The sequence below is a fragment of the Silurus meridionalis genome, chromosome 5 (assembly GCF_014805685.1).
Source record: "Silurus meridionalis isolate SWU-2019-XX chromosome 5, ASM1480568v1, whole genome shotgun sequence".
In the NCBI taxonomy this organism is placed as follows: Eukaryota; Metazoa; Chordata; class Actinopteri; order Siluriformes; family Siluridae; genus Silurus; species Silurus meridionalis.
The window spans coordinates 8809157-8834129 of NC_060888.1; the positions used below are offsets into that span (position 1 = coordinate 8809157).

Consider the following 24973-nt stretch of genomic DNA (forward strand, 5'->3'; position numbering starts at 1 on the left):
CACATGTCAGTCAGTTGAAAGGTTTATTCACACTAGTATTGGATATTTGCCAACTGAATTTATTTAGTTTGTAAACAAAAGTAGCCTTGACCACCTTTATTGCCGAGACTGATAGACTGGGCTGCATGGTTGAGGAGATGCACGCCCGTGTTCTCAGGAATCATTAGACAAATTGAGCTCATTTCAACATACATTTGAGTAAAAACTATGTGCAGGTGGAGTTAAGTTGTAGCACGTTATAGCCGTATTGAGGAACATCGAGTGCAACCCCTACAGCATGACATTTAGTTTCCAAGCCACTGTTTACAGTCAGTGCAATAATAAATAGTTGGAGGCGTAGCAGATTTACAAAGCAATACTTGTTCATAACTGTAAAGAAATATGCAATTGATACATACTGAGGTACTCGAAAAAAGACGTTAACAGTAAACATGACTTATTGTAATGTACCATAATCCTAGGACTTGTTGAACAAAGTTATTTTAAAAGAATCATTCAAGCAATCAAACAGTTATTTCAATAAGTACAGGAACACAAACTTCTAGTAGAATGCGACGTCTATATAACGAATAAAAATGAACTCCAAACAAAATCATAAAACAAGATCTAAATCACAGTGAACGTATTCAGGTACCTCAACTTTAAATGCCATAGCAGTTCAATATCTTCCAAAACAGGGTATAAATACTGGTAGAGCTTTATGTAGTCAATGTGAGAGGAAATACAGCGCCGGAACTGACGCTGTTTCACAGTGAACCATTTTCATCTGTCATAAAGATTCAGAGATAATTGGACTGATCTGCAACCCATATCGGCTGCTACATAAAACCATTAGCGGGACGGAAAGCGTAAAGCATTGTGGAGTTTACATGCAAGCGCAGGCAAAGGCAACGGCCAGCTTTCAGGTTAATGCGACATGGCCACTTTTATTTATTTTATTTATTTTTTAAGTTAGGAGAGTAAACTTTAAATGGAAGGACGGACTAATGAGCTACATCTGTTGCTTAAATATAGGCAGCAATAGTAGATGATAAAATGTTTATCATATCTGGTTTACTCCTAAGAAAGAGAGGTCAATGTCTCATGTAGGCCTGCGAATGGGGACGGGAAATAAAATGTTAAAACACCAACAATATCAAAATCTTTTGTACCAAATATATCTGAAAATACAGGACTGTGCACAAGTATCTTTCACAACACACTGAACGTTAAGTTCAAGACACCAGGGCAGATGTGCTTTGGTTGTATTTTTTTTTTTTTTTTACATTCAGATTAGCAAGAGAAAGATTTCAAATTATTTTGCCATTTAAAAGTAAAAGGCAGCAAAACAACGAGCCATAAAGCTGCACATGTACTCCTGATGGTTAACTGCTACAAAAACAATTTAGTGCTGACTTAAGACCGACTCTTAATATTTTACTAGGCTCTGATGAGAAGGACTGAATGTGAACGCGGACTGTAAAAACAGCCGCAGATTTTAAGAGAACAGCCCTTCGTTTTAGTGTAAGAGAGCTGGTGCATGCTTAGGCAACAACCTTATAGATCATCCAGCACTAACAGTACCTTAACATTCGTACCTGGTAAAGAGAACGGAAACTAAAAATGCCTTATGACTGGTAATTAAAACAACAGTCTTCCACTTAGATACATAAACCGTGATATACGATAAACCTGCGTTACAAACACAGAAGTGGGAACTCTGTATAAAAACACAACACAAGCAGGAACCCACATGAAGATTGTAGGAGCCTCATGACCTCCAGGAAAAGAAAGCCAAGAAAATCCAGTGCAGAACAGGTGCCTTTGGCAGGAACGAGTTACAGCTTCCTACAGAGTACCATCGGTACTATGGGCATAATTTCTCTTGCTAATCAAGCCAGCAAGGATATACAGTCAAGGTTATACTGCATCCTTATCGTAGCATTGCCCTTTTGTGAGTGAAGGCAGAGATTAGGACCATTCAGAAGGTTAATGTGACACAGCGGAGATGTTTTATCCTTAGATGTTCCAGTGTGGTGCCTTTTAAAAACACACACACACACACACACACACACACACACACACACACATATATACATAGATCTTACTCAATTAAGTCCCATATAACCTTAAATTGACCAGACAGCCCTCCTCAATCATACTGCTTTTGCAAATGTAGGCAGAAAAGCAAACCAAAAAATATTGTACCAGTGACTCTGAATGAGTACATCTCTAACATCTGTACCTAAATAAGCCTAATCCTCCAGTCAAGACTCCATCTACTCCCTTTCCATTACATTGACCTTTGCAGGAGCAGGCAGAGATGAGGAGCATCTAGACGGTTAACACCATTTGATACCATTAATCTCAGCGAGATCCTCAGCAGCAGGATGAGCGCGGGGCCTTGCGATTGCCGTGCAGGTCAATAGTGCTTCCGAGCAAAGTGTGATCGACGTGATCCTCGCAGGCCAACACTTCGCGGACAGCGGCCTCAAAGGCAGCGCTTACATTGGTGTCGTCTTTCGCGCTCGTCTCGAAGTACGGGCAATGGCCATTCTCCTGGCACCAGGCACGCGCTTCCTCTGCGGGCACCTGCCGTTCGCCGTCCTCGACCTTGTCCACCTTGTTTCCGAGTACCACGAAGGGGAAGCGATCGGGCTCACGTACGTCCGAGTAGCGCACAAACTCCTGCTTCCAGGCACCGAGGTTGTGGAAGCTTTGTGCGTCGTCTACAGCAAACGTCAGTAAGCAACAGTCGGCGCCGCGGTAGAACGGAGTGCGCAGGCTCCTGAAGCGCTCTTGGCCCGCAGTGTCCCAAATCTGCAGCGTGACCGGACGCCCGTCCACTTCCAGGTCGCGGTTCAGGAATTCCACGCCGATAGTGTGGAACGAGTGCGAGTCGAAACGGTCGCTCACATAGCGGTTCATCAGCGAACTCTTACCCACACCTCCATCACCGAGCAGGATGACCTTCAGGAGAAGGCTCTTGCCGCTCATGATGCCAGAGACGGCAGGCTCAACGTGACCTAAAACGGATACATACAAAAACACACAGACTATGTAAGAGTCATTGATAATAGTGCTGGTAGCTCACTTAAACCAATTGGTACAAAATACCACACTGACTATTTTACACAGATTTTGTAAAGACTCCTGAAAGCAATATGAAAGGCTGCTAAATTTCAGAACTGGGCCGGTGAGCAAGCCTGCTACTATGGCTGTGACAACTAATCAAATCGGTGATTCAAATCAGCTTTAGTTGCCAACAATGTGCTATGAGACTTTTTGAGTAAACATAGAATAAAACCACGTTTGATAAAAAATACCAGAAAATGTTCCCACAGAGAAAATGTTTGACTTTGCACACATTCCACACAACCGCAAAGCTTTGGACCCGTTTCCACTGCCTTAAAATTATTTTACTCTTAAAAACAAGGCAAGAAAAATACATTCAGCCTGAGTGTATGAGTATAAAAGCCTTTATTTAAAATCTGACTAATCAGAATTGAACAAAGCTACTAAGTGAGACTCTCCTAGTGATTGAAGCAATCATGACAAAATAATCTATTCTATTACTGATCAGAATTTTTTCAATATATGGTTGGTTAATACTTGTTTTGAGCAGCTGCTCTGTTGCTAAGCTTTAACTCGTACACCAAATTTCCAAGCTGACAGAAAAAATAACCAACTGCCCTTTAAGAAGTTAAACTATGTAATACTATTAAATGAAATATCTCACAACTGGATCTCGCAATTAATCACAAAAAATCTAACCTGCTTGCAAGTTGACACCCAGCATGCTGAATAAAGCTCTATATACAAAATGCTTTGTGAACTGAACAGCTGTGGATGACACTCAGACTTTGGACAGGGAAACACCCTCTTATAGGACAGCACAGATTGGTTAATGACAGTGATTTGTATTTCACAAAAGAATATCAGAGTTTAAAGTGCAATAGAATCGGAAAATGATTCCAGGATTTTTATCTGTTTCCTTATACCTCTTTTTTAATGGAGCAGGTATTTAAAATGGTTATCATTCGTTTTTTCAGAGATGGCTATGGGTGAAGAGGGAGCTGCTTTGAAGTAGTTGTGGATATACAGTGTTGCTGGAATGTTTGTAAACGCTTTACCATAAATTTGCTCTAAAATGTGATCAGATCAACTATAAAATCTGAATTGCAAGAACCATATTAAACAACTAACACAGAAGCATTATGGGTTTTACATTTATTGAGTACAGTTGTCCTGCTCTGACATATTTGTCTGAAAAGCATACGAGTTGGAGTTCATTTAAAGACTAATTGAACTTAAGGCAATAAAGCCAAGGGCTCCCATGTATCCAGAACATAAGCTTGGGTCTTCAACACGCGGGTTTGTAAAAGTGTGCCATGCCAGGTTTTCAAGCCTCACCGATTGAGGTGATAAGCAAATAGAAGAAGTAACCATTGTTACTTTCCCAAGAAATGGTTATCCAGCAAATAATACACCAACAGTACAGGTAGTAAGTCAAGTCAAGTCAAGTTTATTTCTATAGTGCTTTTTACAACAGACATTGTCTCAAAGCAGCTTAACAGAAATTAACAGTTAAGGTGAACGATGTGTATTTATCCCTGATGAGCAAGCCATGGCGACTGTGGCAAGGAAAAACTCCCTTAGATGTTTTGCGAACATCACAGATCCAACACCAGCTTCTCCATGCCACAGCTTTTAAACACTCAAGGAGGTCCAATGTCAAAACTCCACATGAAGTGGGATCCAACTGGCACTGGTACGACTCTAGATGTCTCAGGACTTCTAGGAGAAGCCAGGAAGCCACTAATTTACAAAAAGAATGCGCTGACAAACATCAAGACCATGTGGTTAACCCAAAATAGATATTTTTGGTTTAAATGAAAACGCTTACGGTGCATTTCTACAAAAGAATCTCATCCCAAAAATGGAGTTTGTAGTATAGTGGTTTAGGGCTGTTTACTGTTAGAGGGTCCATGATGGCTTGCCATTATTGAGAGATAGATCTATGATTCTGGACTGCATATATTTAACAAAATAAGAGTATCTGTCCCTTAACTAAACTATAACCAAGAGTGTATTATGAAGCAAGACACTGATTCTAAGCGAAACAGTAAGTCTCAAAGAAATGGTTAAAGCAAAATCCTACACGTCATCCCAATAGAAATGTTGTTAAAGAATCAAGAACACCATTTTAGGCATGGAAGCCCACCATCATCACATGAAGCAGTTCTGTAATGAAGAATGGGCTAAAAACCCTCCAACCCGTTGTGTAGGACTGATCAGAAAGTACAGAAATGCTCGTTTGAAGCTACTAATGCTCAAGTAGGTCAAAGATTTACATCCTTTTTATTACAAAGACACTTAAAGTTGGATAAATGTTAAAATGTATTAAATGTTTTTGCATCATTGATTTCATTTGGTTCTCTTTTGACTTCTGATAACGATCTGATTACATTCATGCAGAAATACAGAAAACTAAATCGTTCACAAAAAAGCATGCACTAAAAAAGGGACAACTCAACATGGTGCTCATTCAAAAGTATACTATTTAATTCACTGGGTATAGAGGCATTTGGGAAACTCTATATATAAAAATAGAATTAGCAAAACAGAATTTTGTCTGTCTCTTTATAAATCGGATGAGTGCATGTCAGGTAATTGCCGAAGCAGTTCTAAATTCGTTACATGATCAAATATTGGAAACATTTAATGTCAGTTTTCTGGATTGAAGTAGAATCAGTCTGCTTTCATTGACACTGCAGTGCAGCAGACAGAAGCTATTGTTAGCCCTGGGTAAATAACAACAATGAGTCAGTAAATAAAGGCACCAAACAGGAAACAGGTGATGTTCGCGCATGCGCAAAACATCACTGACTGGTTCAAGCTTACAGTTGCAGAAACTATTCTTCACCTTTGCTTGATTGTGTCTCAAACCAGTCGTACAGAGGTTATCGTTGTATGTTTTTATACAAGTTTTGTTTTTTGAAATTTTTTTGCTGAATAAACCCGTAAATCCCGCATGCTAGCGTTAATGTTAGCTAGCTACCGTCCATCATTCACCGCAGTGCTCATTACCGGTAAGGACACCCGACGACAGAAAAGCAGTCATAATTTTACATCAACTCAACCCAAACATGTTAAACATCAATTTCACCTGCGAAACCAACCAAAAAATCCTGAAGACATGTTTGAGTTTATGTACTTTTTTTCTCAAAATTACCTCATTCTGTCCGGCGCGTCCCCGCTGCTGAGATTTGACGTGCTCGCGCTCCTGCCTGCGTGTCTCTCACGCGACCATCTCTGTCTGCCCCGGTCCTAAAGTCCGCACGTGCCTATTTAATTGCGTTAAAATACAGCTTTACAAACCTCAAACAACGACAAAACAATCTCTAAATAACTTTCGTAAACCAAAATAAATGTCTAAACGATCCCTTTTTTTTAATCGTGTATTCTTTATTTTTATTTAATCGTACCATGTCTCCGTACCGCTAGGTGGCCATAAAGCCCACACGGCCTATTCAGTATCCCTTCGTCGTTGAAGAAATACCTCCTTTCTCCTGGTTTGTTTTACCTTTGCTCTAAAAAAAATCATATTATAATTTTGTTTGTCAACAAATGTGGGCCAAATGAGGTGAAACCTTTTGTGAGGGAGTTAAGGAAAGGTAAGGAAACACATGAGTGTGTTTTTAACTGAATAGGAAGCTGAAGATATTCCAGGTTGTTTTCCACATTGATAACACAAACATGGGGTTAAAGGAGGTTAAATATTTTTTGTGTCCCAGTGTTTTTTTTAACTATAAAACGTGCCAAAACCTTTTCCTGTGAAGGAGTAAAAATCAAATGTATAGTTTTTTTTAGCAGGAAACTTTACATTATACCATACATTATATAAAAAGTTCTTTATACATGGTTTAGTATTTAACTTATAATTCAGTGAAACCTTTTTCTTTTAATTTATGGTCCTTTTCTGAAATATGTCCTGGCAGACAAGCCAAGTTTGAACATCTCTGGACTATATCAAAAGTTTCCTTGTAGAGGTGGACACCAGTCAAAAGTTTGGACACACCTTCTGAAATGGTTTTTCCTTTTTTGCATTAGTTTCAACATTGTACATTAATACTGAAGACATTCAAACTATGAAAGAACACACATTGATTGATGTAATTTGAGAAGGAGAGTGATAAAGTGCTGCATCAGAGGACCTGGCCTCCACAATCATGCGATCTAAATCCAGTTAAGATGGTTTGGGAATAAGTTGGACCAGAGAGTGAAGGAAAAGCAGCCAACAAGCACTCAACACATCTGGACACTTCTTAAGATTGCTGGAAAACCATTCCAGATGACTACCTCAAGAGGCTGATTGAGAAAATGCCAAGAGTGTGCAAAATGTCATCAAAGCAAAAGGTGACTACTTTGATGAATCTGAAATATACAATATTCTGGGTTATTGAACACATTTTCTTGTTGACTACATACTTTAATATTTGTTCTGTCATCATTTCAGTGACTTCACTATTAATATGCAAAAGTTAGAAACAACTAAAATAAAGAAACATCTTTAAATAAGAACGAGTGCCCTAACTTTTGACTGGTAGTGTAATCTCTCAGCTGTCAGGATATTAGAAGATGATTAAACATGATGTAACATGTATCTTGATGTAAATTTTGTCAACAAACTTGAAAAAAAAGAAAATGGTAATGTTGCAGTGTGAAAGTTCATTCTACTTCATAAATCTGAGAGAGAGATCTATAATCTAACTATGTACACAAAAATATATTTTTGTGCCATGTAATTTTATAAAAAAACAACAACATTTAGTTAGATTTTAACTTTAGGTCAGCTCTTCCTAGTTATAGTTTAGAATCTTTTATTTTTTGTAAATAATTAAAATTAGTCAGAAGTCTAAGTTGTGTGAAATTGTGTTACATATTCATTAAGATAAACACTCCTGCTCTTCACAACATTTCTATTCAATTACAGGCCAAGGGCTCAGCACTAATTCCGTGTCCTTCTTCACTATTTAGATGGCATTCAAGCCCAGGATTGTGTTCTCTTTGTGGCTTTTGCTGATGTGTGTGCTGTCATGTGCCGGACAAGAGCCAGTAGATCTGAGTGCTTTCCAGCCACAGAGCGCTCTCACCGACATGGAGTTTGTTAGCGTGAGTGCCTACCGCGGCCCGGGCAACACAGATACCCGCAGCAACAAGGAGCTTCCAATCCTGCTGTGGTGGAGTGCCAACCTGTTTCCACATTTTCCAGGGGATACAGAGCGTGTGGACTGCGCTCACTCTTCCTGCCTGGTGACACAAAATCGCAAGGTCCAGTTACAGCGGCGCACAGCCTCCATCATCTTTTACGGCACGGATTTTCGCGCATATGAGGCGCCTCTGCCTCGCCTGCCACACCAGACCTGGGCGCTCTTCCACGAGGAGTCACCAATGAACAACTACTTGCTGTCACATGGGTCTGGAATCCGCCTCTTTAATTACACAGCTACCTTCCGCAGGGAGTCTGACTATCCGCTCACACTGCAGTGGCTGCCGTCACTCGACTACCTGCTGCAGTCTCCCTCCGTCTCTCTTGAGGAGAAGAACCGCTGGAGAACTGCTGGACTGGCTCCAGTGTTGTACATGCAGTCACACTGCGATGTGCCCTCAGACCGTGACCGCTATGTCCAGGAGCTTATGAAGTACTTACAGGTAGCAATTTGAGATTGAATCGGATGCTTTTTTCCTCTTTCTTCATTATGAGGAGCACTTAGCTGTATTGCATTTGCTCTAGTTTTGTAGAACTGGAAAATAACACACATTTAAAATGACATCGCAATTATTCATTTAGTTTCGAAAAATAATGTATTCTTATGTCATACTATTATTACGGGCCATTAATCGGCACTGATAGTTTATTGATCTGGAAATATCTGCTTTTTGCAAAAATCCATACGGATAGTTTTTCCAGGTTGCATCTGATGCTGGAGCAGGTCATTACAAGATCGGCCTCTAGAGGCACATTACTGACTTTATGCTACGCTACGTACTGTTTGTTTTTACATGAAGCTGCACGAAGAGCGCACTATTTTATTTGTTATTTATATGAATATATATATATTTTTTTTTTTAATATACATTTTTAATTTTGTAACATTCACTACTATTTAACATGGAGCTTTTTCTTTTATAATCTAATATTCATTTTAAAACCATCGGTTGATTAATTGGTTTTCAGGAAATTACCTGGCTATCGTATCAATAAAATCCACAATTGCTTAACGTGTCTTATATTTTATACCCGTATCAGTTCAACTTTCTATATTGCTGAATAATATTTTAACGACCTATTAGTCATGTCCATTCAGTCATCTATATTGAATCTTGAATAGAAACAAAAGTAAATATATAGTAAATATCAATATGTAGTACATGTAGTGCATATCAAATATGGAGTTAAATTATATTTATGATTTCAGAAAGATCACATTAAGTTCTTACCCTATTTTATACTACACTTTTCATTTAAAACATAATTTGACAGTTTATGTCTTCTTACCTCTCTCTTTTTTCCCCCCTTATTGAATCAATTTCTATTTACAGGTGGACTCATATGGAAAGTGTCTCAACAACAAACCCCTGCCAGAGTATCTAGAGGACACCAGCACAGCCACAGGCGAGGACCGGCGCTTCATGAGTTTCGTGGCTCGCTATAAGTTCCACCTCGCTCTAGAGAACGGACTGTGCCCTGATTACATGACTGAGAAACTGTGGCGGCCCATCCACCAGGGATGCGTGCCCATCTATAGAGGCTCATCCTCTGTTGCTGACTGGCTCCCGAACGATCATTCCGCCATTTTGATAGATGATTTCGCCTCTCCTCAAGAGCTAGCAAAGTTAATTATGGATTTGGATAAAGATGACTCAAAGTATTTACACTACTTGGAGTACAAGAGTCCTGATAAGATAACAAACCTCCGCCTCTTGGAAGGTCTTCAGAACAGAGAGTGGGGCATTAATGACATGAGCAAGCCCAACTACCTAAATGGCTTCGAATGCTTTGTGTGTGACCGGGAGAACGAGAGACTGGCGGCAGCCAAGAAGCACAGACGAGAACCTGAAAAGTATCCAGCACCTTTGCCAAAGATGGCCAACAACACACACATGGGATGTCCGCTTCCTAGCCCTGGGTATGGAGCCGTAGAGGAGATTGACCTCAATGATGGGTAACTTTATTTATTTTATTTTTATTTTACTTATTCTGGAGGGGAAACCTGTGTTATATATATATATATATATATATATATATATATATATATATATATATATATGTATGTATGTATGTGTGTGTGTGTGTGTGTGTGTGTGTGTGTGTGTGTGTGTATATATATATATATATATATATATATATATATATATATATATATATATATATATATATATATATATATATATGTATGTGTATATATTATTTACCCAGACCTGTAGGTATGTTGGAGTCCGAGCACACGATCAGCCATTACACACTTCAGTAGTCTAACAGTTTTCAATATTGAACTCTTTAAATCCCTGAGTAAGTAGAGTGAGTTGTGGTTACATTTGAGTACGGTTTTAATCATCATTCAAGCATTCTAACTTTGTCCTTTGTTTAGTGCCATTGTGTAGCACATCATTTTATAGCTCGTTTGTAGATCATATACAAACTGACTCTATTATACTTTTTCAGCTTTGTTTTGCTCTGCCAAGAAGAGTTTTTGTTTTACCCTCTGAAATTCAGTCATTTTCGACCTTTTTACATTCAAGTTACAAAATGGGGGAAAATCGTGGAAGCTTCATGTTCGTCTTTTGTGAGCAACAACTTCGCCAACTAACTGTCATAATCAATGTACAACAATGTACACACCTATTAAGATGCCAAATAGATACCGAAACTGTTGTGTTAAAGATTTAACAAGTGAAGCATGTACTAGTCCCTTATAACTGCTTTAAATGTAGGAAGTGCTACTTCTTACTTCACTGCTGATGTAGTGAGCAGTCATGTTAATTTAATATGGCTTGCTGAACTGAGATGAGAGGGCAGGGTCTTCATTTTTTCTGCTCACAGGTTGGGAATTATGAGTTCTGACCTCTAGTCGAAAGCAGCATTACAATGGCTATTGCAGAAAACCTGGGCAGGTTTTGCTCCTCAATGCTACTCTGTGAGGAGCAACATTAAACATTAAAATCATTTCTGCCTTGACTTGCTGAAATATATTTATATAGAGAGCTTTCAAGCTATGTTTGAGGCAAAGTATGTTCTCGACTGCCAGAATTGTGCCGTGGTTAAAACTTGACTGGTTGGAGGCTGTCCTTCCAGCAGCTGCTGATTTGATCCTGAGACTGTGATTTTTCTCCTCCCTACTTGTGTCCACACAACATGTAGAACATTGTAGGAGTCAGACTCATCACGTGATCATGATCATTATATATCTAAACTAAACGCTAGGTGCCATATGGGATGCGAACCAGTTCCTATGGTATTCTTAAAGTGTGTTTACTTGCACTAATAATCTCACTATATGGGTTATCTGTACAGCCATATGTTTTCCAGCCACATGTGGTTCTTTGCTAAACTGTTACCACAAAGTTGGAAGCACACAATTGTATAGGACGTCCCAGAATGTGGGAGAAATGAAAAAGTGCCCCTGTGCACAATTCAAGCTCTATGCACATATGGATTACATGTGTCTGAGTATAAGATCTCAAGTGATCTGTTAGAGCTCTGACCTCAACCCTATTGAACACTTTTGGGATGAATTGGAATGCTGACCGCACCCTAGGCCTCCTCACCTCATCTGCATCAGTATCTGACTTCACAAACACCCTTGTGGCGGAATGAAACACACTCCAAAATATAGTGGAACATCTTCCCAGAAGAGTGGAGGTTATTAGGTTATTCTAATGGCAAATAGGATGTTAAGTAAATAGAATCTTATAGTCAGGTGTCCACAAATCTTTGTCCATGTATTATTGTTCGTACTATAGTGTGATTGTAATCACTGTGCATTTGTGTTCAGTTGGCTTCAGATGTGGCCGCAAGACTACTGGCAGAGTCTGGACCAGGCAGAGGGACTTGTGTCACTGATTCATCACAATGAGTCTGACCCCGGACTGCTTTGGCAACATATTCCCAGAATGGCGGTGAGCAGGAACGGCCAATAAGGTGACTGCACCTCTAGGAAAAAAGCCTTACCTCATAACCTTTTTTTTTTTTTTTGTTCCTAATAAAGGACCACTTTTACTTTACCAAACACACTCGTACCAAAGACAAAATACACACTAAAGAAAATCAGACCATGGGTCATTTTTTTATTCATTTAGCTAGGTGCCAAAAAAAAAGGTATATTATAATTGTACTGTTTTAGTCATCAAAATTATTCCATCTATACAGTTTGCATGCAGGTGCGTAGTTTCTGTTTTGCAGTGTTATAAAAGGGATGGTTAAGTCATATTTGGAAACCCGTTCGAACATGATCTGCATATGAACAGGATCATTCTGTTTATCGGTGCAGATGTTTTGAACAAGCTGTTACGTGTTTTATGAATAATTTATATGTTGTTGTTGTTGTGTTTTTTTCACGATGCTGAACTTGACATTTAAAATTCAGCTGCTGTTGTACTTGTCAAATAGAAAACCGTTTCGTGTCTTCCAGGCATTTTTCAACTTTTAAATGTGCACATATGTCAACATTTTTATACCAGTATTCTATATAATATATTTATTTTTTACCTTTTGTAAAGACCAACAAATAAAAACACTTCTATATTCTGTAAGCTTTATTATTGTTTTTTAGTTTTTTTGTTTTTTTGTAAAATGTGAACAAACAGCAGGCATTTTACAACCCCACATTTATTCACAGTTTTAAAAAGTATATTCATCCTCTGAAGAACACAAGGGAAAAAAAAACTTCTTGGTAATGTTACATGATTTAAAGAGGAAATGAGGGTACTAATTTGTAGAAACGGTGAAAAACCCACTCAACCAAACACACATGATGCGGATGCTAAAGGCACTTTTTACAGTAAAACAAAAGCAGATATAAGAAAAGGATAAGTGTTTTGGGAATGTAAACGAATTTAAACATCATTACATACATTCTAATGGAGTCAGAAAGGACAAGGGGATAATCTCAGGAATTAAACCATCTCGAGGCACACTGGCTACCACAGTGTTTACCAGAGTAACGAAGCAATCGCCTTAAATAACATTTGCATAACAGCTCTCGCAGTGGACCATCCCACAATGCCAAAACATACTGTGGATGAAATCGCCCATTGGCTTACTGCAGATTCCACACTGAGGAACAAAAAGAGAAACATTGTCAATATAGTTTATTAGTTAAAAAAAAAATGTCCTGGTTATTTTTCAGTATTTACCTGCTTGGAAAAAAATACACTATTTGGACAAAAGTATTGGGACACCTGACTTTTCATGTCATATGTGCTTCTTCCTCAAACTGTTACCACAAATTCGGAGGTACACAATCTTGAGTGGCTGCTATAGAGCTCTGACTACATCAGTACCTGACTTTACTAAAGCCCTTGCAGCTGAATGAGTATATATCTCCACAAGCACACTCCAAAATTTAGTGGAACATCTTCCCAGAACAGTGGAGGTTATTAGAAAAGCAAATGGGGATAAAATGTGGAATGGGATGTACAAAAAGCAAAATATTTTTTGGCCGGTGTCCACAAATGTTTGCATAATATGCACATTTTATGTGTATAAAAACTTTATTAAATATTTAATAACAGCTCTGCCAAATCTATCCTGAGTGGCCAGATGGCGTAGATTACGGTTTCGATAGTGAAGTACTAAATTGTACAGTGGACAGTAAACCACTAATATTTAATGGCTGTCACATGTTAAATATATATTGATTTGGAGACGCTTTCTGTATTTAACATTTTAGAGCTTGGTATTGGTAAGAACTGTATATTTTCCACCGTAAAAGAGTCTTCTGGACAGAACTGGAGATTCAGTGACTGTCTACAGATGCTATAACTCAATTGTATAACTCAGTTCGTTATATAGTTTGTTATAATAAATTCAGAATGGTCATTGGCATGTTCTGGTATACAAGGAATAAAACACTCCTCTACATGCTGATATTGGAAAATGATTAACTTTGGGGTGGTACCAGTTACTCTGCTTTGCCCCCCCCCACTGTTAACTTTTTTCAACAACCTTACATTCCTTACAAGTTATTTGAGGAAGAAGGTTGGATAAATTTGAAGTATATAAATAAATAGAAAACTTATATAAAAAGAAAAAAAGCCTTTCTAAATGCTCAATTATGATTGGCTACATACAGTGTAAGATGGTTGACAACTGCACAGATAAAGGCAATTCTCACTCTCTCTAATAATTATCTATTATAAAGCATTCAAATAAATGTACTCTTATCACACTACTTTATCTCGGTGTTGTAATTTAAAGCAGGCAGAATTCTAGATCTAAAGATCCTTCAATTTGAGCAACTCAAAAACTATTGATTTGAACTAGAATTAATATGAACAGTCAACTACAATGGCTAAGGACTGCAATTTGCATGAACAGTTCTGCACTGAAGCACAGATTACTGAAGCACAGTAATTAACGGACATCCGGTGCCAACCAGATGAAGCTGGTTCCTCTTAAGTTTTTTTCCTCATGCCATCGCAGAGGGTTAGTCCTTGCCATATTGGCCTCTGGCTCACTTATTAGAGATCAACTTATAAGTAACAAACTTCTAGGCACTGAACTAATATGTTCCAACTTTATAACCTCTACATAGCTGTAAATCTGCATTGGGTCAATTGCGCTATACAAATAAAACAATTTAAATCAATTGAATAGATCTAATGACCCACTGATCATTTTTGTTAGTAATTCTTTATAAACTTTAACTTGTCAGTGCTAGCAATTGACCATTGTATTAGAAGGATAATCCACAGCTAGTTTGTGCAATACATTATTTTAATGCATGGTGCTGAGGCAAAAAAACACCCAGTCACCAAGCAAAGCCATGGATTATCTCATTCATAAACATTAAACTGTATTAGAATGTACCTTGAAGCATTCAGGGTGGCATGAGATGTTGAGGTGGTCAATAGTGATCTTGGAATTGTTTCCTACAAGACCACCACAGTAGGTGCAGGCACTCATAGTCTCAGCGCTAAAGGGAAAAAACAAGGAAAAACATAGTGGGAACCATTAGCTGCATTGTTGTTGTTTCGTTAACAGAATAGTATTGGACAGATTCTGAGCGTAACAATCGTATTGCATAATAAGAACTGTTTCATAAATGACTCAAGAAATCACTCCTGAGAGACTTTTTCATTTACCAAAAACATAATAATTCTGTTGCCATTCGGGCAGAATGATTTGCATTAGTGTTCAGTTACCTGGAGGGGCTGCTGTATGCATAACTGCTGGAGCTTGAGGTCACATAATCATAGTCACTGTGGGCATAAACACTGAGATTAGGCCTCTTCTATACATCATAGCTTTTCTTTCTCAGACCGTTACACTGCTCGGTGAATTGCACTAAGTAATGTAATGAACATAACCGTCAGTATGATTGCTTTTGTGTCCCCATGATTAGTGCAGTAATACATTGGCCTGCTTTATTTTTACAGCCTCTTGGGTTACTATGAACAGCCATGCAAAGCCTTTATTGTGCATCTGAAATGTTGCTAATCACCAAATAGCAGTTTCAGGGGCTTTTATAGTAAGAACAAATATGAATCGAGATGTTTTCATTACAAGGAGAACAGGGCTAAAAAAATACCTAATGTGTCTTAAATTATTGATGTGATATCATATTTAATTTTACACGTAATGTGAAAGACATTCGGGCAGAATGATTTGCATTAGTGTGCAGTTACCTGGAGGGGCTGCTGTATGCATAACTGCTGGAGCTTGAGGTCACATAATCATATTCACTGTGGGCATAAACACTGAGATTAGGCCTCATCTATACATCATAGCTTTTCTTTCTCAGACCGTTACACTGCTCGGTGAATTGCACTAAGTAATGTAATGAACATAACCGTCAGTATGATTGCTTTTGTGTCCCCATGATTAGTGCAGTAATACATTGGCCTGCTTTATTTTTACAGCCTTTTGGGTTACTTTAAACAGCCAAAGCGAGCCTTTATTGTGCATCTGAAATGTTGATACTCACCAAATAACAGTTTCAGGGACTTTTTTAAATAGTAAGAACAGATATGAAGAAATGTACATAAGGAGGGCTAAAAAAAATACCTAATGTGTCAAATTATTGATTTGATATCATATTTAATTTTACACGTAATGTGGAAAAAAAGTATATATAACGGCACATTCAATCAAGTCTTTCATTCACATTTACACACACTTGATGCTTGCCTAAGTATAAAAATCACATTTACTTTAAAAAATGTGGTATACAAATAGTAATAATTCTCATAAAAAATATATTGCATATAAATATCAACAGGTATCTCACTTGTCATATCTGCGTGTGCTGAATCTGGGCAGATCGGATGAGTTCACGTACGATTTGACGTAGACAACATTCCTAAACAAATAATAATAATACTAAATAAAAGGAGTAGACGTAAAACAAATAAAGAATGACTACATAGACCTATACATTTATAGATTCAAAAAATTCACAGTTAGCCATCTGTCATGCAAACACCCACTTTTTAGATTCAGTATCCAGCGCTGGGATGCTGCTTTCTTCTGTTCTGGTGTAGACAGTGTTAATACTGTTCAAAAATAAGATAAGATAATAACATTGTATATTATGTACATATATAGGGTTTTGCCCAGCACTTTACATTGATTTGCTAATTTGAGATTAGTCCAATGTGCTTTATTTGCACAATGAGCTTACAGTGGTGTAAAAAACAATGTACACCCCTTTTTGAAGTCTATGATGTGTGTTACATATCACTGCATAATAAAAATTATCGGGCAGGAACAATTGCTTTTTTTTTTTTTTAAAACATTGCTAATGTTTTTTATTCTTGGCATAATGTTACACATCTAAATGCTCTACACTGGGCTTTTTTAGAGGTGGTCAGACTTGTTGATGATCAATTAATTAAGAGGATTAGATTAACAGCACATGGCTGCTATTCAGCCTATGGAACCTATGGAAACATTAAAGGTGTACTTAGTAATGTAAAATAAATAATGACAGTGTATTATGTCTTGTTTTGTTGTTCCTCTGATGTATTAATTTAATTCTAACACCTGATAAAGACCAAATGATTTATATTTTGACCTGATACATAAAACCATAGACTTAAAAAAGGGTGTACTTTCATTTTCACATGACTGACAGATTTTCTCACAGTATACAATGCTTTTGCCCTATAATCAGTTTACCTACTTTTCCAGCCATATTTAGTTTTTGGTTGTTTTACCACAAATGAGTCATTACAGTACACCTGTCCATAAAGCAAGCTCCATGAAGATATGCATAAAATGGGCTGAAGTGGAAGATCTTGAGTAGCTTGCGATCTGATCTGGTCCAACCCCCTATTGAACACCTTTGGGATGAATTGGAACACTGACTGCACCCCAGGCCATCCTCACTCTACATCAATAATTGGCTTTACTTACACCCTTGTAGCTGAGTGAGCACAAATCTCCACAACCACACTCTAAAATCTAGTGAAATCTGCCCAGAAGAATGAGGGTTATTATAACAATAAATGGGGACTAAATGTATAATGGGATTTTCTAAAAGCGCATACAAATCTTATGATCATGTTGTCCACCAACTTCTGTTCATATAGTATGTGGTGTATATAAAAAAAACTAATAAATAATACACATCACATTTCCAAAAACTAGGAGTAAAACAAGGCAGCACCAGATAAACTGTACTCTAATGTATAAATCACATTAAAAAAATGTATTTACACTCGAATTTTATTAGTAACAGCTGGACCCTTGTTCATTCATGCAGTTAGCCAATGGGAGAGCCAAGTGGTAACAGTAAAATGCATAAAATAATGAATAATCAGCAAAAGAGGAGGGGAAAATAGGATCTGGCTTAGTAGCACAGTTTGAGCTGATTGTGAGCATTTTAGAAACCTGCTGAAATACCGGGATTTTCGTGCACAACTGTCCCCAGAGTTTACTCCAAAATGTGTAAAAAAACAACAACAACAACATAAAGTGAGCATTAGGTCTGTGGGTAAAAACACGTCAACGAGAGCAGTTTAAGGATAATTGCCAGATAGGTTCGAACTGACAGGAGATTTATAGTAATTAAAATAACCACTCAGTACACCTGTGTTGTGTAAAAAACGCATCTCAGAATGCACAACAGGTCAAACCTCAAAGCAGACAAGCGGACAAACGGTATACGATCACACTGGGTTACACACATATCAGCTAAGAACGGGAATCTGGGCTGCCAACATCCATACCACAGTCTAAGTTCAATGTGAACATTATCTGAAGCTCTTGAACTGTATTTGCACTGTGCTCCTGCTGCATGAGGAACAGTGGTTAAGACATTGGACTTGGAAGGTCATGAGTTCAAATCCCAGCACCACCAAGCTGCCACTACTGGGCCCTTGAGCAAGACCCTTAACCCTCCACTGCTTGGTTGTGTCGAAGAGATAGGGGTGATTGTAAGTCGCTCTGGATAAATGCGATAAATGTAATAATAGCTTCACATGTACTCCAATGTTTGTCAGACCAAGATCTGTTCCAATAAACAATGCACTACATCTAGCAAAATCTGACTAAGGTCTTAAACCTGAACTGAGGATTGCAGTTAATGCACGTATGTAAGCATATTTTAAATGAATGGCAAAATGAGCTACTCTGTATTTTTTCTGGGCAAACACCAAATTCAATATTGTTGTGTTTACGCAGAGGAAAGCTGAACTTACTTATCCTCTGGCTCTGGCTCTGACTCAGGTTCACTGTAAGACAAACAGTAAAACAGGGAATAAATAAATGAATGTATTGAACAAACAAACAAACCAACCAATAAATACCAAGGGTTGTTGACTGGAAACATCTTTAGATCTGCTTTCTTTCATATTTTCTTTCTTTTCAATGTTTTTTTTTCTTATTTGCTTGAAAAACAACCATCCAGGCACATGTAGAATTGTAGCTTGTTGTAATTGTACTTTCAACCACTGGTATGGTGACTTTGATTGGTGTCGTTATTTTCACCGCAATTACAATTTGCCTTGCATGCAGTAAACAGCTCCTTCAACACCTCCATAATATGTTCTGTTAGAGTATTTCAAAGGCAATTTCAAAGACAGCCATTTTAACAATACAAAGGAAAACTGTGCCTGTAAAGACGTGCTGTTTACCTGTCCTCTGTTGCGTTGTCTATAGTGGGAACCGCCCATTTGTCCCATGGCGAGCTAGTTTTCGAGGACCTGGTTTCAGAAGACATGAATAACACCATCAAAATAAGAGTTCCAGTATATACTGAAAGGAAACTGGTGATGCCCGAGAAGCAGTAACTTGATATGCGGCAAAGAGTAGAAGCCTTTTGGTGAAGTCTAGACTGGCTATTTTTATGACAGCACCAGCGTACAATCAGTTCTAGGTCAGCAAGCCAAGTGTGGTCATTAATAATACAAGCAGTGACTATTGCAGTGTGTTGAGGCAAGAGAAAGAAATTGGAAAAAGAAACAGAGCTGACTCACTTCTGCTCGAATGTGACTGTAACTGTCTGCTGCTGTTGGCTGTTGTTGCTGAAAAATAGCATTAATGCTCAAACATTACAATAGTACTGATATTTTTGCAATTGTTTCTTTAAAAAAAAATGCATTATTGGTTATGAGAAAATTTCCATTTGGAAATCATTCAGCAGCATGCTCAGTCATTCTGTGTGCACACGTACCTGTTGGACAGAAGAGGATCAAAGAGCTCTACAGAGCTGCCAGAGAAAGAGAGAGAAGGTGTTGCATTTGTAATAGGTGTGATGTGTACACAGATGATTGCCTGCATTGGCACCTTTAAGCCCAAATCATTACCTCTTTGTGGACTCTTTCACAATCGGAAACGGATCGAATGGATCGACAGAGCTGAAACAAAAACAAACAAAATAATTGACACCGATTTCACCCTCAAAGGCGAGAAAGCACTTTGGCTCATGCAAATTAATTTGTGATGTGATTGTTAATAGGGGATTCCACTTAGTCTCCACTCGATAGACATATTCTCATCTATTACTCTGCCATTGGATCTTTTCTGTTATGTGCAAATTGTTCTTAATTTAACATGTTGCATTAGCAGAATTGGATTCAAATAAATCTCAATTAAGACTGTATAAAACCAATCTGGGGAAAACTAGCTAAAGGATTGCATGAACCTGATGAACACCAAATAGCATCTTGAATTTTGCAGAATTTGCAAAACTGTAATAAAATCATGGTGAAAGAAAATCGGTCATACCCTTCCTGGACCGTCTTGGTCTGTATGATAGTTGTCGTTGTCTCCACTTTGCTCTGTGTTTTGTCTGTGCTGAGTCTAGAATAAATAAGGGAAAACATTAAGTTTGAGGGGTTTGACCTAAAAAATTCTTGCTTTTTTTTTTTTTTTAGCTTATAATCTGTAGCAAACACAAAACAATAATGCTCACTTGTCCTTGTTGGTGTCAATAGGGATGACATCATAAGCCAGCAGGTCCAGAGATTCACTAGTCTTCTTTGTTTGGGGCAAAGAACTGAGAAAATAGCCAGGAATATGCTCAGACATGACATGGCATGCTAACACTAGACGCACTGCCCAGGTATAACCTTGTGTCCACCGATCAGGCATAACCTTTATGACCACCTGCCTAATATTGTGTTGGTCCCCCTTTTGCTGCCAAAACAGTCCTGACTCTTGGAGCATTAACTTCTTCAGCAGTTTATGCTACAGTAGCTCATATTTTGAATCGGACCACATGGACCAGCGTTCCCTCCCATGTGCATTAATGTGCCTTGGCCACCCATGACCCTGTTGCCAGTTTGCCACTGGTCCTTCCTTGGACCACTTTCTAACCACTACAGACCAGGAACACCCCACAAGAGCTGCAGTTTTGGAGATGCTCTGAACCAGTTGTTTTGCCTTTATCAAACTCGCTCAAATCCTAACACTTGCCCATTTTTCCTGCTTCTAACACATCAACTTTGAGGACAAAATGTTCACTTGCTGCCCCCACTAACAGGTGCCATGATGTGGTAAAGAGTGGTTTAATGTGGCTTTTGCGTGCTTCTTACCAATACTTCTTCTGACATATACAGTATATAGAAAAAAGTATTTGGACACCTGACTTTTCCACAACAAAGTTGTAGACACAACTTTATAGGATGCAGTAGCATTAAATCTTCCCTTCACTTAAATTACCAAACATGTTCCAGTTTGACAATTCCGTTGTGCACACACTGTAGCCAGCTCCATGAAGACATGGTGTACAAGGGTCAGCGTGGAAGATCTTGAGTGGCCTGCTATAGAGCTCTGACTTCAACCCATTAAAGACCTTTGGGATGAATTCCCACACTGACTGCACCCCAGGCATCCTGACCACACGTCAGTACCGGAGTTTACTAACACCCTTGTGGCTGAATGATCACAAATCTTCACAAACTGTATTTGGACATCTTCACACCAAGGGTGGAGGTTATTATAATAGCAAATTAGGACTGAATGTGGAGTTGAAATGTTCAGAAAAGCATATACACATCATCTAATCAGGTGTCTATCTTTATAAACAAAACTTTTTTTTCCTTTTCAGTTTTAGAGGTAGCCAAACAAAAATTATCAAAACTGCACCACATGAAGGGTTTTCCCAAGTTGTACATATTCAGTATTTTTTTGCGTTATTATATTTATTTAAAGTGAAAATGAAGATGGTTAATGAGAAAATTGTGACATAGTTTCTCACCCTCCTATCAGCAGGTCAGTGGTGGTGGGGACGGGGTTTACCAAATTCTGTTTTGTGCTTAAGGTGGAAAAAAAAAAAGGAAGTGAGAATGTTAACACATTGGTGATAGCACATTATTTTGTCATATAACACATGATAATGTCAGAGCATTAATAAAGCTCTGGTGGTCTATTTAAACAAAATAGTTTGCTTTAATAAAGCATAATAATACAATCATTTAAAACTGAGAAAATTGTGACAAACATAGTTTCTCACCCTCCTATCAGCAGGTCAGTGCTGGTGGGGACGGGGTTTACCAAATTCTCTTGTGTGCTTACGGTGAAAAAAAAAAAACAAGTGAGAATGTTAACACATTGGTGATAGCACATTATTATTGTCAAATAACACATGATAATGTCAGAGCATTAATAAAGCTCTGGTTGTCTATGTGAACAAAATAGTTTGCATTAATAATGCAGAATAATACAATCATTAAAAAAATGAGCTTAAAAATCATTTGATTTGAACTGTGCCTGCATTTCAGATATTTTCACTTGCTTAAATAAAAGTTTTTGCATGAAGACTTCAGTTTCTGCAACACATAACCCTGCTTTGCATCATGTTCCCTTCAAGCCTTCATGCCAAGGCAAGGCCTACTATCCTTTCAGATGGTTACAAGTAAGACATGTAAGTGGTAGAATGAGTCTCTCCTGGCTATTTGAACACTGTCTTCAAATTTACACCCCCACTAAATGCAAAAAAATAATAAAAATCTTGTCTTGTACTAGTCTTGCACAATTTTTGGTTGCACTGACTCACTGTATGAACTTGATAGTATTCGCATCCACTTACATATTTGAACTAACATGAGGATGTGCATGAGGATAGAGACACTTCTGTAAGTCATTTTAGATAAGTGCCAGATGTTGTGAAAGCATTTGACTAGATTTCTTTAAAAAAAAAAAAAAAAATGAAAGAAAGAATTACCTCTTCACATCCTTTACATCCTTCTTGGTCTGCACCACAGTTTGTGTTATGTCAGTTTTGGTATTTGTTTTATTCGTGCTTAATCTGAGCAGGAGATCAGAGAGATGAGCACATCAATGAAACACTGAAATATTTCTGTTTTATCCTCTTGGTAAATCTCCAAGGTTTTAGATAAATACATCAAACAAGACAAAAAAAATACCTCCCAACATAAAGATTCTTGCTTACTTGTCAGTATTGGTATCAATAGGAATAATATCAACAGCAAGCAGATCCAGAGATTCTTTAGTCTTCTCTGTCTTGAGTAGAGAGCTGCAGAAATAGTCAATGATTCACCTCAGTTGTAAGCACAAGTGTCTTAGAGCACTTACAAAGGTCCAGACGTTTATTCTATTCCAATTCAAGATATTTTATACAATCTCGAGTAATGCTTGTGTCAGGTGTTTTGGGAGCTGAGTGGTTAAGATGTTGGACTTCTGATTGGAAGGTCGAGTTAAAATACTAGCACTGCCAAGATGAAATTGTTGGGCCCTTGAGCAAGGTCCTTAATCCTGACCTCCTCCGTAGGATGAAAGAGATATTTGTAAGTCGCTCTGGGTAAGGGTGTCTGCCAAATGCCATGAATGTATAATAAGCTTGGGCTGAGTACATAACATATACCCTGACCTGAGCAAGACAAACGATTAAACAGTTCTTCCCCAAACTGTTGCCAATTATTTGGAAGCACACAATTATATAGAATGTCTTTTGTATTCTGTAGAAAATTGTTCCTCTTCACTGAAACAAACCTTTTCCCGCCTAACAAGACCCCTGTGCAAAAAGCAAACTCTGTGAATACATATTTGGAGTAGAAGTTACCACCTGAACACCTTTTGGGATATACTGGGAAGCTAATGGCACCCAAGACTACCTCTCCCAACACCAGTACCTGACCTCACTAATGCTCTTGTAGCTGGAAAAAAAATCCCCACAGTCAATCTTCGAAATATAGTGAAAATCCTTTCCATTTTATCAAACATCATGGAAATGATTTTAGCTACTTCCTTCAACAATCATGTTGGGGTGTTAAACCTTGTAACCTACGGTCAGTGCGATTCCTCACAAAATGAATCTAGGACTTTGATCAGGTTTTCAAGCCGAAGCAAAATAGACATAAGACGAAGAAAAAAATCTTCCTTTTCACTTTAAGTGTAACATTTCTTGCATTTTAAAAGGACAGACCTTTACTTGTAGATTAGTTAATGTGCAAAAGAAAATCAGAAGCGTCTATTTTTCATAAGCATATATAGTAGAAAATGTAAACATGTCACCATTTTGGCAGGCTGGAACACTGAGTATTTAAAATTAAACACATTATGCCTGTTTTGCTGTAAAATCAAGAGCTATGAGTTAATGGGAAAGTAGAGAATAGCACAAAGTCTTTACCCTCCTGCCAGCTGGTCAGTGGTGGTAGGGATGGGATTCACCAATTTCGGTGGCGTACTAAACATGAAAAAAATAAAAAAGGTACATAAATATATGCAGGATAACACATTAATATGCACATGATATATCTGCAGTTGAAATTAAACCTTCACCCAATCAAAACATGAATAGACCTTTAGCGCCGTCTTGTGGCTATTTTGCCAACAGCTAGATTTATTAGATGTTTAAGGTGCATGGAAGCAGTGGCAGTCTATAAAAATTCAGCACCAGCATAAATGTTTGGTTGATGGATTCAGTGTATTGGCTTGCTTTTACAAAGAAAAACACTCTGACCTCTCAGAGAGATCCAGAAGATCATTATCATTCAAGGTGCTGGTCGTCTCAACCGGCTTTGGGATACTGAATAAAGAGCCACAGAAAAAAAACATTTTGAGTAAATCATAAGAAAGCAGACATCAGACTACATCTTAAGTTCATTACCTTGAATGTCATAGCAGTTTAGTGTTAATCTGTTAAACAGTATCTCCCAACACATACTACTGCTGCCTAATACAACACTGCACAAGTTCATTATGTTCTTAATGTCACAACAATTAGGCATAAATATGACATTTTGACAAGTGCATCGAGGACACGAAATGAATAAGTGTAAGAATGCATGCCTTATTGATTCA

The 24973-nt window shown here is 38.0% G+C and overlaps 3 protein-coding genes across 13 annotated transcripts in view; 1 reads left to right on the forward strand and 2 right to left on the reverse strand.

Moving 5' to 3' along the window:
• Window positions 1-9: 9 nt before the first annotated feature.
• Window positions 10-6359, reverse strand: rab9b (RAB9B, member RAS oncogene family). Of its 2 annotated transcripts, none has more exons than XM_046848774.1 (2): window positions 6215-6359; window positions 10-3005 (listed from the first exon to the last, which is right to left on the reverse strand). In XM_046848774.1, the coding sequence occupies exon 2, from the start codon at window positions 2974-2976 to the stop codon at window positions 2359-2361; it is 618 nt and encodes a 205-aa protein (XP_046704730.1). In that variant the 5' UTR covers window positions 2977-3005; window positions 6215-6359; the 3' UTR covers window positions 10-2358. The 2 variants fall into 2 exon arrangements, with proteins under 2 accessions (XP_046704730.1, XP_046704729.1); XM_046848773.1 differs by lacking the exon at window positions 6215-6359 and adding an exon at window positions 3754-3832.
• fut11 (fucosyltransferase 11 (alpha (1,3) fucosyltransferase)) lies at window positions 5633-12795 on the forward strand. Of its 6 annotated transcripts, none has more exons than XM_046848764.1 (5): window positions 6529-6656; window positions 6981-7398; window positions 8020-8694; window positions 9586-10208; window positions 12039-12795. In XM_046848764.1, the coding sequence occupies exons 2-5, from the start codon at window positions 7363-7365 to the stop codon at window positions 12181-12183; spliced, it is 1479 nt and encodes a 492-aa protein (XP_046704720.1). In that variant the 5' UTR covers window positions 6529-6656; window positions 6981-7362; the 3' UTR covers window positions 12184-12795. The 6 variants fall into 6 exon arrangements, with proteins under 6 accessions (XP_046704725.1, XP_046704726.1, XP_046704722.1 ...); XM_046848765.1 differs by having other exon boundaries at window positions 7093-7398; XM_046848769.1 differs by lacking the exons at window positions 6529-6656; window positions 6981-7398 and adding an exon at window positions 5633-6071.
• Window positions 12796-12838: 43 nt separating this feature from the next.
• The window catches only part of znf185 (zinc finger protein 185 with LIM domain), a 20648-nt gene continuing 8513 nt past the window's right edge, over window positions 12839-24973 (reverse strand). For 4 of the 5 annotated variants that reach the window (XM_046848763.1, XM_046848762.1, XM_046848761.1 and 1 more), the window contains 19 exons: window positions 24633-24698; window positions 24300-24356; window positions 23103-23186; window positions 22875-22958; window positions 22164-22220; window positions 21909-21965; window positions 20622-20705; window positions 20435-20509; window positions 20014-20064; window positions 19881-19916; window positions 19684-19731; window positions 19342-19410; window positions 18907-18939; window positions 16693-16758; window positions 16494-16565; window positions 15892-15948; window positions 15409-15465; window positions 15074-15179; window positions 12839-13318 (listed from right to left, as the gene is read on the reverse strand). In XM_046848763.1, the coding sequence (XP_046704719.1) occupies window positions 13220-13318; window positions 15074-15179; window positions 15409-15465; window positions 15892-15948; window positions 16494-16565; window positions 16693-16758; window positions 18907-18939; window positions 19342-19410; window positions 19684-19731; window positions 19881-19916; window positions 20014-20064; window positions 20435-20509; window positions 20622-20705; window positions 21909-21965; window positions 22164-22220; window positions 22875-22958; window positions 23103-23186; window positions 24300-24356; window positions 24633-24698 (1258 nt within the window). In that variant the 3' untranslated portion in view covers window positions 12839-13219. The remainder of the gene's footprint in view (window positions 13319-15073; window positions 15180-15408; window positions 15466-15891; window positions 15949-16493; window positions 16566-16692; window positions 16759-18906; window positions 18940-19341; window positions 19411-19683; window positions 19732-19880; window positions 19917-20013; window positions 20065-20434; window positions 20510-20621; window positions 20706-21908; window positions 21966-22163; window positions 22221-22874; window positions 22959-23102; window positions 23187-24299; window positions 24357-24632; window positions 24699-24973) is intronic. The other variant, XM_046848760.1, reaches the window with a different exon arrangement.

What these genes read in the sequence shown, in the direction of transcription:
- rab9b (XM_046848773.1), bottom strand. Translation starts at nt 3,778, where the DNA reads ATGCTGGGTGTCAACTTGCAAGCAG. An exon ending in GGGTGTCAACTTGCAAGCAG is followed by an intron (nt 3,006 to 3,753) that starts GTTAGATTTTTT and finishes TATCCGTTTTAG; the next exon opens with GTCACGTTGAGCCTGCCGTC.
- fut11 (XM_046848764.1), top strand. Translation starts at nt 7,363, where the DNA reads ATGCCAAGAGTGTGCAAAATGTCATCAAAGCAAAAG. An exon ending in AAATGTCATCAAAGCAAAAG is followed by an intron (nt 7,399 to 8,019) that starts GTGACTACTTTG and finishes TTCACTATTTAG; the next exon opens with ATGGCATTCAAGCCCAGGAT. An exon ending in GAGATTGACCTCAATGATGG is followed by an intron (nt 10,209 to 12,038) that starts GTAACTTTATTT and finishes ATTTGTGTTCAG; the next exon opens with TTGGCTTCAGATGTGGCCGC.